Source organism: Tigriopus californicus, chromosome 8 (genome assembly GCF_007210705.1).
Source record: "Tigriopus californicus strain San Diego chromosome 8, Tcal_SD_v2.1, whole genome shotgun sequence".
NCBI classification, from domain to species: Eukaryota; Metazoa; Arthropoda; class Copepoda; order Harpacticoida; family Harpacticidae; genus Tigriopus; species Tigriopus californicus.
In genome coordinates this window covers 10,393,549-10,408,811 of record NC_081447.1, presented here as the reverse complement: position 1 = coordinate 10,408,811, position 15,263 = coordinate 10,393,549, and the positions used below count along the sequence as shown (strand labels likewise).

At 43.7% G+C, this 15,263-nt stretch overlaps 4 protein-coding genes across 8 annotated transcripts in view; all 4 read left to right on the top strand.

Moving 5' to 3' along the window:
• Positions 1-5,357, top strand: part of LOC131885427 (transient receptor potential cation channel protein painless-like) — a 6,126-nt gene extending 769 nt beyond the window's left edge. For 2 of the 5 annotated variants that reach the window (XM_059233462.1, XM_059233463.1), the window contains exons 2-4: positions 871-952; positions 1,021-2,141; positions 2,207-5,357. In XM_059233462.1, the coding sequence (XP_059089445.1) occupies positions 2,076-2,141; positions 2,207-5,263 (3,123 nt within the window). In that variant the 5' untranslated portion in view covers positions 871-952; positions 1,021-2,075 and the 3' untranslated portion in view covers positions 5,264-5,357. Of the gene's footprint in view, positions 1-130; positions 953-1,020; positions 2,142-2,206 lie in introns of those variants that run through there. The other 3 variants (XM_059233465.1, XM_059233460.1, XM_059233464.1) reach the window with 3 other exon arrangements.
• A 995-nt stretch (positions 5,358-6,352) lies between these two features.
• Positions 6,353-7,372, top strand: LOC131885447 (uncharacterized). Its single transcript, XM_059233499.1, has 2 exons — positions 6,353-6,668; positions 6,736-7,372. Exons 1-2 carry the CDS (start codon positions 6,609-6,611, stop codon positions 7,294-7,296), a joined length of 621 nt encoding a protein of 206 aa, XP_059089482.1. The 5' UTR covers positions 6,353-6,608; the 3' UTR covers positions 7,297-7,372.
• Positions 7,373-7,501: 129 nt separating this feature from the next.
• Positions 7,502-10,951, top strand: LOC131885428 (transient receptor potential cation channel protein painless-like). Its single transcript, XM_059233466.1, has 3 exons — positions 7,502-7,720; positions 7,784-10,579; positions 10,693-10,951. Exons 1-3 carry the CDS (start codon positions 7,655-7,657, stop codon positions 10,861-10,863), a joined length of 3,033 nt encoding a protein of 1,010 aa, XP_059089449.1. The 5' UTR covers positions 7,502-7,654; the 3' UTR covers positions 10,864-10,951.
• A 974-nt stretch (positions 10,952-11,925) lies between these two features.
• LOC131885429 (cholinesterase-like) overlaps positions 11,926-15,263 on the top strand; it is a 6,495-nt gene continuing 3,157 nt past the window's right edge. Inside the window, exon 1 of the mRNA XM_059233467.1 lies at positions 11,926-13,532. Within this exon, the coding sequence (XP_059089450.1) occupies positions 12,345-13,532 (1,188 nt within the window). The 5' untranslated portion in view covers positions 11,926-12,344. The remainder of the gene's footprint in view (positions 13,533-15,263) is intronic.

The window sequence follows — 15,263 nt, the reverse complement described above, 5'->3', positions numbered from 1 at the left end:
TCATCCCCCCCCCGATCAAGGTCAATTAAAAAAGACTCACATCTCTTAACAAATTTGCAAAGAAAACATCCAAAAGAAATTTAAGATGGCGGGGGATTCGTTTCCCCCCCCTTGCACGGGAATAAAAGTTCGAATTTTCCCGCAGTTTTCGCGCTTCGTGGCTTTTTTTCAATTCAACCAAAGCTTTGAAATCATCACGGAGGAAGGATGATAGTGGTCGGCGAGGTTCACGCTCTATGATCTTTGGCTTCTTTGCCTGCCCTTCACCTTAAACAGGGGTTTCATAAAGCATATTTAAATTAATATTGCCCTATTTTCATCCCAAAGTATGGCATAAACTTGGAACTTTTATCTAGTTTGAACTACAGAGAGTAGATCCTTTTACAATTATGCCTATGTGGCAATCCATCTCTATCATAAGCGAAAAAAAATAATTTATTTTATTAGAATTTCACAATGATTGTAGGTTTTTTAAGGAAATTGGTTTCCAAAATGTAATTTGCGAGGTTGAGTGTGTCAATTTAAGGTTGCGTGCCATTTTGAGCCTTGTCCCTGCTATCGCACATGGTAATCCCACTTTTAAAAGTCAAAAAAAGTCATTTTTTAACCTAAACCGGTACGAAGAAAACTCTGATTTGAAACCCTGTTAGCATCAAATTACGTAGAGCACCTTTTGGTAGGACTTTATGTAGCACAGGTCTGCCCCAAGTGAAGAATTGTGGCGTCAGACGCCATTTTCATGCAGTGCGATAACAAGTAATCTCCCTTGAAGCGACTAAAAGTAGTGCATCACATTGTGAAATTGTGCTTCCTTTGTGTATTCATCAAAGAAAGCCACAGTTTGATTTCAAAGTGTTTTCTGTTGGTTAGGTATACCAATTCGACCGACCCAATGCGCGAATTAAACATGGGTCTACATCTGTGTAAATTTGTGTCCCAGCACAAAGATGACGTAAGCTTCGAATCCCGTTTCAATGGAAAAAAACACACGCTTTAATTAATCTAATTCTTCACTTGCAGATGTCTCAACCCCACTCATTAGAAGAAATACTTCGAGATTTTAAGTCTCTAAGAGTAAACGTGGGCACAGACATTGACGCTCAAATCGAATCTCACTTTTGGGCCCGAAAATTCCGGGAGTATCTTTTGGAACGGGATTTGACCGATACAATGACAGCGTTCAAGTTCCTGGTTCTAACGATGCCGTTCTATGTGAAGTGCAACCAACAAAATAACAATAACAATCAGAAGAAATCCAAGGCCTTATCCAAAGAACTTCACCAGAACTTTGTCAAAGTGGGTGAGATCTTCTTCAATGAAGATAGCGAGGACCTATTGAGTCTGGCTAACGGAGCGCTTTTCAATGCTCTACATAGCTCTTCGGAACGAATTAGGAACGGAGGCAACCTCACAAGCCAGGACATTTCACTCATTCTCAAGGCTAGAGAGGATTTGAATGTATGGCAGAATGGTGTCGAACCCAAGTTTATGAATTTTCTTGACACCACACATGAGGGCACGGCAATGTCATGCTTACTCAGTATTCTTTGATGGAACTTAAAGAGAACCGTGTTTCATTGTATATTTGTAGAGCCATCAAACAGCCCTCTCTCCTCCCCCCTTGTGCCATTTCATTGTGAAGAGCATTTATTGTAAATACGTACAGAACAAGTGCAGCCTATTTTCAATACACAAAAGTTTTTGAAAACCAAAATTGGGCATTCATTGGTATAACGATGGACTAGGATATGATATACGTACAGTGTAATGAAAATTGGAATGTATTGGCGTCACCAAATGCTCACTTTCCTCTGGTCGGTTTGGCGGGAAGGGCCAGGTTTTTGAAGTTGGCTTCCCAAAAGCAAGTGTACAGTACAGGGTTGTCTACCACCGTCCAATGAGCTACAGAGTGCTCTTCGAGTATCATGCACACCCAGGCGTCTATTTATCCAGGGAAGTGGGATTGACTCGTCTCTCTACTGGGTCTGTTGTCTTCTGAAGTTGCAGAGTAGCGTCACTTGATGAAGATTAGAGGAACTTAATGGCGAAACATACGTGAAAGTATATAACTTAGAATGGAGCAGAAGAAATCCAGCATTGGTGGCATTGTCCGCACCGGAAGTTGCATTGGGGAACCTCAGGTAGGGTATTTTCTTTGGTTCTGATGATAAGCTGGGGCTTGATTCATGCTCTTTCTCTTCCTTAGGCCAATGCTCTTCAATGCTTAAAAAATCAGGAATTAACAGTATTTGCGGACTTAGTCAACGAGGCAGACCTGGAACACGGCCATGAGAGACCTCTACCCCCTGATCATTGGATTAATCAGCCTCTGGAGGAAGAGGCTGATAAAACCCTACTCATGGCCGCTCTTGCCAGGAAACTTGACGATTTTGTTGAAGTCTTACTCAATGCTGGAGCAGATGCCAAATTGAACAATCAGGCTCTTGGTAGGGCTCCTATCCATGTGGCTGTTCAAAATGGAAATCTATCAGGGTTGAAGATGCTCTTTCGCGACCATGGAAACGCAGCCGACATCAATGCCGTGGCGTCCACCAAAGGAGGACAGACAAGCCTGCATTTGGCAGTGGAGGCTGCCGATGTTCAAATGGTGGAGTTTCTTCTCAAGCAACCTGGAATCGACGTCAATGTCAAGGATAACAAAGGTGGAAAGACCCCGTTGTATCTTGCCGTTAAAAGCGGCCGCCAAGATCTGGCCCAGCGATTGGTTGAAGCTGGCGCAGATTATAGGGTTTCTTGTTTTGGGAAGAAGATCCATCCCGACTTGACCATAGAGAAACTTCCCGGGTTTGATCCCACCAAAATTCTGCGACATTCAGCTCCCTTGGTCCCGCAACTGAGTTCAGCCACGTTCGACCGTTTGGTGTCGCTCATTGACAAGGCTGTCGTCCAAGATTACGTTACAAGATCAGACGTGAATGAATTCAAGTCCTTGCTTCTGCAAGTGGATACCCATTCATTGAATAACAAGCAATCAAATGGTTACACTCTCCTTCAAAAGGCCTGTCATAATGGCTTGAACGAGATCGCGGCTGCACTTTTGGCAGACGAAGGTTGCAACATGAATGGAATCACGGAAAATGCACCCATTCCTCCTCTGCTTTTGGCTGCGGCTCAAGGTCACAAGAAGGTTTTGGAGCTTTTTGTGGCCCACAAGGCCGATTTCAGTGTTAGATCCGATGAAACCTCAGAAACGATTCTGCATTTCATCTTGAAGAAAGGTGACCGAGATGATTCAAAGTACTTGGATTGTCTAACATTTCTCCTTACCAATGAACAAGTCTTGGGTGATCTGCAAGAGGTTATGAACAAGAGGGACGTTCTGGGGAATACGGCCCTACATTATGCCACTCAGAAATGGCCGCAAGAGGTGTCTCGGCAATTGTTGGAAAATGGGGCCAACATTGGTATGAAGAACCATTGGGACGAGACCCCCATTGAAAAAATCCAACCGGACACTTTGGAGGCTTTCCTGAACGAGTTTTGCATCACGTCCAATGGTGATGTGAATCATGAGAACTTCGAGATCACTTTCAACTACTCATTTCTGGCGCCACCGAAAGAGGATCTCCCCTTTGCCAATCAAGATCCGTCCGATGATCCGGAAAATCAAAAACTCTCTCCGGGATCGAATATCAAGATTGCTTTGCCTGAAACGCAATCCTTGTGGTACATGGGGCAATCGAAAGAGCATTGCCATTTGCTGCAGCATCCAGTGGTGACAAGTTTTCTGTACTTGAAGTGGCAAAGGATCAGGAAGTATTTCAACCGAAACCTTAGGTTTTATCTGCTATTCGTGTTCATCCTGACTTGGTTCATCTTTGACCAGTTCGGTGGCAAGAGCATTCGAGAGGTGGGCTCGCAGAGCATTCTGTTTTGGTACGGAGCTTTCATCCTTTTCTTCTTTGTGGTTCTACTCTTTATCCTTCGAGATTGGGCCATGGACATCAAGGACCTATCAAGGACGGAGAAGATGAGAAAGAAGAACGAGACTGACGAGGACTCGTTGTCCTCCGGAAAGCTGTTATGCGTGATTTTGTTCTCGAATTGGGTGGAGGTGTTGTTCATCACTCTCCTGGTTGGGATTTTGGTCACTGGAAGGGACTACTTGTGGGTCGCTTTGGTTTTCCTTACCGGCATCTTGATTTTTCGCGAGTTTTTCCAAGCCACTGTCTCGCTCAAGCGATACTTACTCAGTCTGGAGAATTGGATCGAGCTGAGCATAATTGCCATCATTGGCGTGATCCTCGGTCTGGAAGGAAGCGATTTCAATCACGATTTGAAGCGTCATTTGGCTGCCATCGCTATCGTTCTCTCTTGGGCCGAGCTCATCACTCTGGTGGGCAAACATCCCAAATTGACCAAATGTAACGTGTATGTGACCATGTTTTACAAGGTTATGCGCACATTTTTCTTCTTCTTGTGCTGGTACGTCTTCTTCATTGTGGCCTTTGGCCTGGGCTTCTACATCATGCTGCATAAAGATGGACCCAATAATGTAGTCGAAGCTGACGACTACATCTTCTTCAACAAGCCCTGGTTAGCCTTGGTCAAGACCTCGACCATGTTCGTGGGTGAACTGGAATTCTCCGATATTCCAGTCAATTTGGATGGAGGCTTGGCAGGCTTGGCTTATGTCTTCTTCTTATCGTTTGTGTTCCTCATTGTGGTAGTTTTAATGAATCTCCTCAACGGTTTAGCCGTCAGTGATACGGGCGTGATCCAAGAGGAGGCTGAGATCGTCAGCTACATCTCACAAGTAGAAACCATTTCTTATACCGAGTCCGTCCTCCTTGGTGACCCCTTCAACTTTTTGTCGAATTGGCCTAAATTGAAGTTTCTCTTGGACATTCCGAGCTTCTCCTTGTGCAAACAGTTGTATCGGAACAAGTTGATCCAGCGCATGTTTCACAAGGTCACTGGAGCAACGGGGATTTTACTCTTCTACAAGTTCTTACCCGACAAAAGGCTGAGATTGACGCCAAACGAGAGGAAACATGATTGCAACTGCTTACAGGTACAGAAAGCTCTTAAGGAAGGAGAGTTACACGAATCTTACGCGTCTATGAACTGTTTTCAGATCGAGTTGATGGAGGAGAGCATTATCGCCTCTGCTAAAAACATCATCAATAAGAAACATGTTCCTCAAGATGTGGAGCAACGAGTGGCGCAGATGGAAAACAAGATCGAATCTAGAATAAAGACGTTGGAGGATAAAATTGATTTACTATTGTCACGGATGTAATGAAAGCCTTTGGCATTTATTGTAGATGATTAAGTCCTTCTTTGTATTAACATTCCCAATGACACTCTTAATAAAATACGCTTATCGAACTAGCCTTGAAAGTCCTGAGGACTAGCCTTTTTTGTTCGCTAAGATGTTTGCCGATCATTTTGCAGCGAACAAAACTATGAATTGAAGTATTGGTCAAGAATGTGGAAAAACACTTGATCCATCAACCTTCTGCGCATATGCACTTTTTGAAGTTCTGTTCAGAATCCTTGATCAGTCATACGCAATTGTGGCCGCTATAGTATACGCTTTGCAAATACTTTAAACTTCCACCCAGGCCTGGGTAAAGAAATGCTTTAGAGTTCAAATTCAAAAAGCACATAAACAGCTTTGCATGTTTCACAGATCGAATTCATACGTCGGATTTGAGTAAAAGTCATATTTTTAGCTTTACCCATGGATTAAAACATTCAATTCGATGATAAAAGCTGCCAATTGATCAAGAACCGTGTTCATAACCAAGTGAAAAGTTGTGAGCAGCAACATTCAGATATTTGTAAGTTTCGTTACTGGACGGGGTTCCCTGAAATCTGTGTCCGATCTGTGTGAATTTTGCGCTGGAAAATTCGCAGACAAAATTAGTTTTATTTCTTATTTCAAATATTTTACAAAGAGAAAATTTATTTGCTCGAAGACTACAAAGATAATGTAGATATTTTAGAAGTGCACACTTTTAAATGCGTCCCGCCGGACGCCAGACCATATCCAGCTCGATGATTCGAGGATTCACTGGCCTGTGACAGGGGTTTTAAAAGACATTTTGTATAAGATTTCATTCTTTTATTGAGATTTATCTGGACAATTCGCCTTTTGTAACAATGAAAACTTTACCTTGGCACCCTGTCGTGCACAAAATTTAACCTTATTTTACAACTCGATTCTAACGCCCATTAGGTCTTCCAAAAATTGTGGCTTTTAATGTGCTTCTCGAAACTATATCTATAAATCATTTAAAAACGACATTTTTTATGTTGGCTGGTAAAGAGAGGTCTTCCCTTTTGAAAAGAGCGGAAAATCAGCCGCCTGAAAAGCGCGGGAATTTCGATCTAAGCCCTGTGTTCAATATGATATCCCAAGTTTTTTGGTCCAAAAATGATGGTTTCGGATTTCGAAACCCCTGTTTTTAGTACTAGAGTTAGAAATACGAGCTTGGCACATTCAGAAGCAGGGCTTTTTCGCCATTTTGGCTGGGGCAGCTTGGGATTGGACATGAGAATCTGACACTAGGTCGGTCGACCCATCTCTTGGTGCATTCTGTTCAAATAACTTCTGAAACGCATCTTGCTCGGAGGCTCTAATGCACGAGGATAAGATGGGACTGTATTTCTGCAGACTTATGTCTGAATCCAATCGGAGGGTAAGTCATATTCATATGCCTTACTACGTCCTTAGAGAGTATTGAATATTTTTTGTTCAACTTTCAGGTCACACCGCCCAGATCCTTGAACGAGCTGCTCAGCGATTTTAACAAGATTAAAGTCAGTTCTGAGGGGGATTTTGCCGTCGCCATGGAAAACCACCTGTGGGCCCGGAGGTTTCTCAATTATTTGATCGATTCCGGGTCGGAAGCGGAGCAAGCCGCGTTCAAGTTTCTGGTCATGACGCAGGTTTTCTCTCCCAAACATGAGAACCATCGGAAAAATAACAATGCTCACGCACGGGTTAACGAGAAGCAGAAGCAGAGGCCGGCCAAAAGTATCTCCAAATCCAAGCAGGATCACGTGATTACGGTTTTGGACAAGTTCTTCAGCGAGGAAGCGAGCGATCCCATTTTCATTTCCAACGTGTATCTATTCGAACAAGTGGTGGAATTGGCGGGCATCGTGAATGATCCCCATTACATCGTTACAGACAAAGATGTCGATCTCCTGCTCAGAGCGAGAGACGATTTCAACATCAAACAGAACGGATTGGAGCCCAAATTCAAGAAAATGCTCGAAGAAACCAAACCGTCCACTCTGGCGTGTCTACTCAGTATTCTATGAACTCATGCCTATGTTTTTACCTTTCTGAGAGCCGCTCTTATCTATTTTCCTTGTCAATTATATACCATGTATCAGATTCTCAAGAAAATGGTCTCGATTTCCCGCTCCGCTTTGATTCCCAAAGACGCCGATTCCCTCTCCCTACTTTCCACCAAGCCGCTTCTACGTACTTCAGCAGAAGAATGCTGGGCCAAGCTCTATGAACCACTTACTAGCTGAGGATTATGTTTGGGGCTTGCAGGTGGGGCTTGCAGTACTACCTTCCTAGTAAGATCGGCTTGGGTGAATTTTCATTTCTTAAAAGGTTTAAGGTGGTTTAGGATACATGAGGCAGAAAATGAGAATCGATTAAACATATATGATGGAGAAATCGCAGAAAACCCATATCTATGCCCGGACGGGAAGCTGCTTTGGCGATCCGGAGGTGAGTTGCACTAATTCACGCGGATTGCACTAGAAATCATGTGTTTTTCGTATCTTGTTCAAGACGAACGCCCTGAGAGCGCTTCAAGACCGGAATCTGGCTTTATTCTTGGATGCCATCAATGAAGTTCAAGATCCGGAAAAGGCCAGGAACGATGACACTCATTGGATAAACCGAGCCCTTCCCGAGGATCATGGAAATACGCTCCTCATCCGAGCCATCAAGGACAATCTTCCGAACTTCGTGAGGGAGCTTCTCTTGGTAGGATCGAATGCCAATGCATTTAATCTGGATTTGGGCGTGTTCCCAATTCATGTGGCCGCTCAAAGCAAGCATTTGGAATGTCTCAAGCTCCTCTTCAAATTGGATGGGAACAAGGCGGAAGCGAATGTCAAAATGAAATCCAACGGAAAGACAGCCTTGAACTGTTGCGCCCAAAATGGTTTCGAGGAGGGCCTAGATTTTCTCCTGAGGCTCCCAGGGATCGATGTCAATGCCAAGGACATGAGAAGTTGCCCGCCTTTGTACTACTCGGTGAAGAATGGGAATTTGTCCATGAGCAGAAAATTGGTTGTCCACGGCGCCGACTATGAACAGATTTGTTTTGGAAAGCCGATCTATCCGAAATTAATGGAAGAAAAACTGCCTGGCTTCAACCCCACCTTGGTTGGCCGCCAAAGAGCGCCTTTGGCCAGTCAGGTCAGCCAAGCCACCTTCGAGAAGATTATAATCATTTTGGAAAAAGCTGCCATCGACGAAGAGCTTCACGAGTTGGATTTCAATGATTTTAAGGATCTGATTCTACAATTGGATACCGACGAGATCAACACTCATGAATGGAATGGCATGACTCTTTTGCAAAAAGCCGTGGACTCTAGAGTGCCAGAATATGTCCAAGAGGTTTTGAGTTTGCCCAACTCCAATCCTAACTCTATGACACAATCAGCGCCCATTGCTCCCATTTTGATGGCGGCTAATCGTCAGGACTTGGAAATGATCAAACTTCTGCTCAAGTTTGGGGCTAATCCCACCATAGTCGCCAAGGAATCGGAGGAAACCCTCTTGCACGTTATTCTGAAAAGAGGTGATTGGAGTGACATCACGTTAGAGTGTCTGAAGCATATTCTGTGGGACTCGGGTCTGGACATGAACATCCGGAAGATCATTAACAAACGAGACATTTTGGAGAATACGGCTTTACATTACGCAGTGCAAAGCTGGCCCCAGGAGATCGTTCGACGGCTGCTCGAATTGGGCGCCAATATTGGTATGAAGAACCATTGGGACGAGACTCCCATCGAGAAAATAGACCCTCATGTCTTGGAGAGCTTCTTGGACGAGGAGTGTATAAAGGCCTTGGGCGATGTCAACCACGAGAACTTCGAGATGACCTTTGACTATTCGTTCCTGGCCCCTCCCATTGAAGACTTGCCGTTCGTGGCTCAGGGTAAGGTCAAAAAACAGGATTTGGAAGCCTTGGATCCTGGTGAGGAAGCCAAAATTGCTCTCCCAGAAACCACGTCTCTGTGGTTTTTGGGCCAATCCAAAGATCACCGGCACCTCTTGAAACACCCCATCGTGACCAGCTTCTTGTATCTAAAATGGCAAAGAATTCGACGCTATTTCAACCGAAATCTTCGTTTTTATCTCCTATTGGTCTTTATTTTAACTTGGTACATTTTTGAGCAATTTGGAGGCGAAAGCTTGAGGGATCAAACCACACGCTCCATTCCAATTTGGGATACGGCTTTTTTAGTGTTCACCATTGTCGTAATTTGCTTTATTCTACGAGATTGGTCATTGGACATCAAAGACATGATTCAATCGGAACGCGTGGAATCAAAAGCTGACAACTGTGGCAATATGATCGCTAGCCTTCTTACCGCCAATTGGATCGAAGCCGTGTTTGTGGTGTTCATGGTCTCGCTGATTTTGGTGGGACCCCATTATCTGTGGCTTTACCTCTCAGTTCTGACCTTCATCTTACTATTCAGGGAACTCTTTCAAGTGTCGGTATCATTGAAAAGATATGTCGTGAGCCCCGAAAACTGGCTCGAAGTGGCCATGATCGTCATGATCGGACTCATCCTCAGTTTGGACGGGTCCAATTACTCGACAGATGTAAAGCGCCATCTCTCAGCCATAACCATTGTGCTCTCATGGGCAGAGCTCATAACTCTCATTGGGCGCCATCCCAAATTAACTCGTTGCAATGTGTACGTGACCATGTTCTACAAGGTCATGGGTACATTCTTCTTCTTTCTGTGTTGGTACCTCTTTTTCTTGGTGGCTTTTGGCCTTGGCTTCTACATTATGCTCCACAAAGACGGGCCCAACGACACCGTTGGCCCCGAGGACTACGTGTTCTTCAATAAACCGTGGCTAGCCTTGGTCAAGACCTCGACTATGTTCGTGGGGGAAATTGAATTTGCGGATATTCCCGTGAATTTGGAAAGTCCGTTGAGCCCGGTGGGATATTTGTTCCTTCTTTCTTTCGTGTTTTTGATGGTGGTGGTTCTGATGAATCTCCTCAATGGTCTCGCCGTGAGTGACACTGGCATCATCCAAGAAAAGGCCGAAATCTACACGTATATGTCGCAAGTGGATACCATTTCCTACACGGAGTCCATTCTCTTGGGGGACCCGTTTGACTTCTTGTCCAACTGGCCAAAGCTTCGCTTCCTTTTGGACATACCCAGTTGTTCCTTAGGCTCGTACTTATACAAACATAACTTTGTGCAAAAGATGTTCCACAAGGTGACCGGTGGAAGTACGATCCTTCTTTTCTACAACGTGTTGCCGTCCAAGAAACTGACATTTTCTCCCAATGAGCGAGCAAGACATTGCAATCTTTTGTCGGTGAGTATCGTTCAAATCTGCATTTGTATGTTGATAATTGTTACTAAACTTTTTAAAGCCAAATATGGCTAAAAGATGGTTTCGGTCAAACTAACAAATAGCATTTATTTCAGATGAAATTGATGGACCCAAAAATAATTTCATCTGCCAAAGGAGTGGTTTTAAAGCAGAGAGCAAAGAAAACCGACGACCACGTGACGACCTTGGAGCGAAAATTCGACTCCAGGATGAATTCTCTGGAGGAAAAACTGGATATACTATTGAACAAGTTGTACAAATTGTGACTCATCAGGCCATACCATATTGTTTAAAGCAATAACATGAATAATTACCGCATTCACGCTTCTAAATAATTGTGATTCATCAGTGCATAACCAACTTCCTCCTCATGATTTGGCGAGCGTGAAGAATGAACATTCACAAACTTGTTGTCTTGTCTTCAAATTAGGCAGTTTTGCGATGGAAGTTTCGTCCAAGATTTCTCGACGAGATTTTAACTTTCTTCTCATTAAGCATTGAGTTTGATATCCCTCTGGTTGGAATCATTAGAGCTTGAACTCCAGTCAGAGAGTTTTCTTCTACAGTTACACGAATCTGCTCGTGCTAGTTAGTACTTCCTCATGCCCCCCCCCCCTCACGCTCCAAGTCACTTCCCCCAATTACTCCTAGCGGGAAAAGACCGGGACAAGGAGGGAGGGAGGGAGGAAAGAGAGGAGGCTCGCTTGTTTGACTTGACAATGCCTCAATTGCGCGGCTTACACTATGATAAAACGCTCCGATTATTTCGAGTTCATTCACTTTAGCCTGGTTTTTTACCACGAGCTCCTCTGCCAAGGATCAGAGAAATCTGGTGACAAGACGATGGTCATGATGACACGGAGTAAGTCAACCACACTATGGATCCCTGCGGATCACTTGAAAAGCCAAGAGCATGTTATGAAGAACGGCTTGGAATAGGAACAATGTGAAAGTTGTATTGATGATGTGTTTATGGAAGCAAAACTCTAATTGTAAAAACCGACAAACATTAACATTGAAAACAAAAGCTTCATTCCATTGTCATTTGAATCTATTTTTGATCCCATTTGAATACAATTACAATAGGTAGACCTCATGGCTGGGTTGAGCTAAAGCTATGGATTAGAACTAGTTTGAGCTATCATGAGGGCTTCATTTTCCTATGCGAGTGTTTCATTTCACCAGACAGGGAGCTTTTTCGAGGTCAAAAACTAGTCCAAAATTTTAATTAGTTAAGAGATTTAACATTTGATATCCATGGCAAAACTGTCATTTCAAATTTGATTACAAAAACGATACGTGAATGAATGATTCTATTTATCATCCGAACAATCACGAAGGAAACGAGATTGATCAACCGTGTTGGGCAAAGCGTCCTTAGCTGACTAAAGTGCACTTGATGATCCAATATGATTGTATGCCAAGGTTCGATCGTGATATTAACATCTATGTAGAAAATAGTTTGAAAAGACACGACAGTCCTCGTTTTCGGTTCGTCTCATTGACTCGGTTGAGTTGAACATGCGCGCCTTCTTATAGCGTGAAAAAAGACTCGCGGGTTTTCAGCGCAACCACTACCCCAGTGAGCTCCATGCAATGCAAGATTACACAAGCTAAATAAGTTTAGCTTCCCGAGCACTTTTTCTTTCAATATGTGTTCAAAAAAAGTGAATATGTGAGTTGGTTCAAGCCCATAGCGCCGGGGCTCAGTCATTCATTTTAATTCGTGTTCCATCTTGGTTCCATCATGATAATCTGTGTGACATTTCTCTGCCTGACTTTTGGACTGACAAATGCGGGAAACTTGCAAGTGGTCACTGAAAATGGAGTCCTTCAAGGCAAACACCTCACCACTTCCAATGGCGACGTGATTGAAGCCTATTTGGGTGTTCCATACGCCCAACCACCCATAGGGAAATTGCGCTTTCGACCTCCACGGGATCCCTTGAGTTGGAACACAGTTCGCGATGCCACTCTGCCCCCACCGAGTTGTTTCCAGAGAAGAGACGAGTTCTTTGAAGATGGACGAGATTCCCAAGACAACCAACCCTTATACGGGCCTAGCGAGGATTGCTTGTTCATCAATATATATACCCCTGATTATCAGAATCAAAGTGTGCCCGACAATGGTCATCCAGTAATGGTGTGGTTTCATGGAGGAGGGTTTTCATTCGGTTCCTCCTTCTCGCGTGGCTCGCCAAATTGGAGCCCGGATCCTCGAGAGCTGGTCTCTGAAGGCCAAGTCATTGTCGTCTATGTTCAGTATCGATTGGGTAGTTTTGGGTTTCTGTTCCTTGATGACGAGTTGGCACCTGGAAACATGGGTCTTCTTGATCAACAACTGGCTCTGAATTGGATCAAAAGGAACATATTTGCTTTCCGTGGTGATCCAACGAAAGTGACTTTGGGAGGACAAGATTCTGGAGGCGTTTCCGCCCTCATGCAAGCCATTATGACTAAGAAGGAACCATTCTACAAGAAGCTGATCCTTCAATCGTCTGGAATTCAACATCCATGGTCATTTATTGAGGCTACTGAGGCGTTTCGAAGGACTCTGAAGCTAGCGGCATTACTCGGATGCTCAGTCACTGGATCCCGCGAGGATGTCTTGGGGTGTCTCATTCGAAAAAGCCCGGAAGATATAGTCAATAAGGAAATGGGTGTGGTGGCATTTCCCACGATCAATTTTCACCCTTTTGTAATGACTGTAGATGGAAAGACTATCTTTGCCGAGCCGAAAAAGCTGCTTCACCAATATGTGAAGAGACAAAAAGACGTGTCTGTCCTCTTGGGGTCAAATAGAAATGAGGGCACTAAATCTTTGGTCCATTTCATGCCAACCGTATTTCCCAGACAAGAATTGACTGAGGAAATATTGGACCGAGATACGTTCCAGATTGTTGTTAATCGGCTATTTGCGGATTCGCCTCTACACGTAAGCAATGCTGTAATTTAAGCCTACGAGATTTTTGACGCTTGTAAGAATGACCTTTAAGATTGGAGAAGTGCTTTTGATCGAGTCAACTCAGATGAGCCTCTGTCTAAGCTGTATGCAAACTACCCATATCAAACGAGAAGAGTTCGATTACGCAATGGTTATATCTTTGAGACGATGGTACTTGTATATAATTAGTTTACGTGTGCCTGTCATCAGTTTTTAGTAACACTTACCAAATGCTTGTTAGCATCTGTTGAAGAAAAACAATAGGATACTTTGTTACTTATACTACTCTTGGCTACTACACCCGTCCCATTTTAATGATACCATCGATCATAAGGTCTTTTTCTCTTAAAGGTCAATATTTTTCTGAAATTTGGCCTACAAATGATTTAGAATTGGGAAATAGTGAGATGGCCAATTTGCAGTTGATTTGGTAAAATCTTCAAAGTCAAAAATGAAAAGTACTATTGATTGATTGAATGACTTATGTGAGATTATATTTGTTCAAGAACCAAAAATAACAAATAGGCACGTAGTTTTGATATCTTTTGTAAGCATTTGCTTGCGTATAGAGTACAGTGCATCCAGAAATTGAGTTCTCTCTTAAAGTTTAACATATATGGTTTATGCTCTTTTGCGAATGACTCAACTTAACAGCTTTGAACAAACTAATGAAAAATAGTTTCCTTACATGCGAGGTGATGTCAAAAGCAAATGATAGTAGAGCTCCACTCCTCCACACCTCCGGAGGTTTTGTGACTCCAGGGTAAAACTTAGAGGTTTTGTGATAAAGAAGCAATTATTTCCGTGGCAATTCTGAATAATGTTATTGTTTACGATATTTGGCTAGCACGCCTTCGCTCATTAGCAGCGACCCATCTTTAAAAACTCTGTGTAACGTTTACACATCTTTAAAGGCCACCTGTTACACCCGTTCCCATTTCTGGACTTAATTACAATGGGCCGCGTGAGGGATTTTGTCGCGGACCTCGCCAAAACGGGCATGAAAGCCAATGATATAAAAATAAAAAAAGGTCGACGCCGCCCATGGCCCTTCTGTCATGACCATTGGGCAAATATTTAAGATCGTGGCCTCTGTTAAGGCTGGCGAGGACACAGATGACAAAAGGCATCAAGAACCCCAGAAATGGGTCCGGACTCCGAAGCTTATCGGTGCTGTTAGCAAATATGTGGATGAGGATCGCCGTGTAACTTGCCAGTGAGTTTGATCTCTGCCATGGAACGGTTGAAAATATTTTCCACCTCGATCTTGGCCTTGTAAAGAAGTCGGCAAGATGGGTGCCCAAGCTCCTCTCTCAAGACCAGAAAGCTGCGCGAGTCCTGTGTGCCAAAGGCTTCAAAAACTGTATTTCAACCATGGAGAAGCATTTTTGAGGTCCGTGATAACTATGGATGAATCTGCAGTGTCCTTCCACACACCTGAGACCAAGGAGCAGTCCAAGCAATTGCTAAAAAAAAGGCACACCAGGGCCGACAAAGGCCTGAGTCCACGCTTCACGAAAAAAGCTAATGGTCATTGCCTTTTTCAACTATAATGGCATGGTCTATGAAAGCTATGTCCCAGGGGGCACCGGAGTTGATTCCGCCTACATCATCGACGTCATGGGAAAGGTTTTGAAGGTTTTGAAGAAGAAACGACCAGAATTAGTGGAGAATGGGTGGCATTTGCATTGGGACAATGCGCCCGTTCACACCACCGAGACC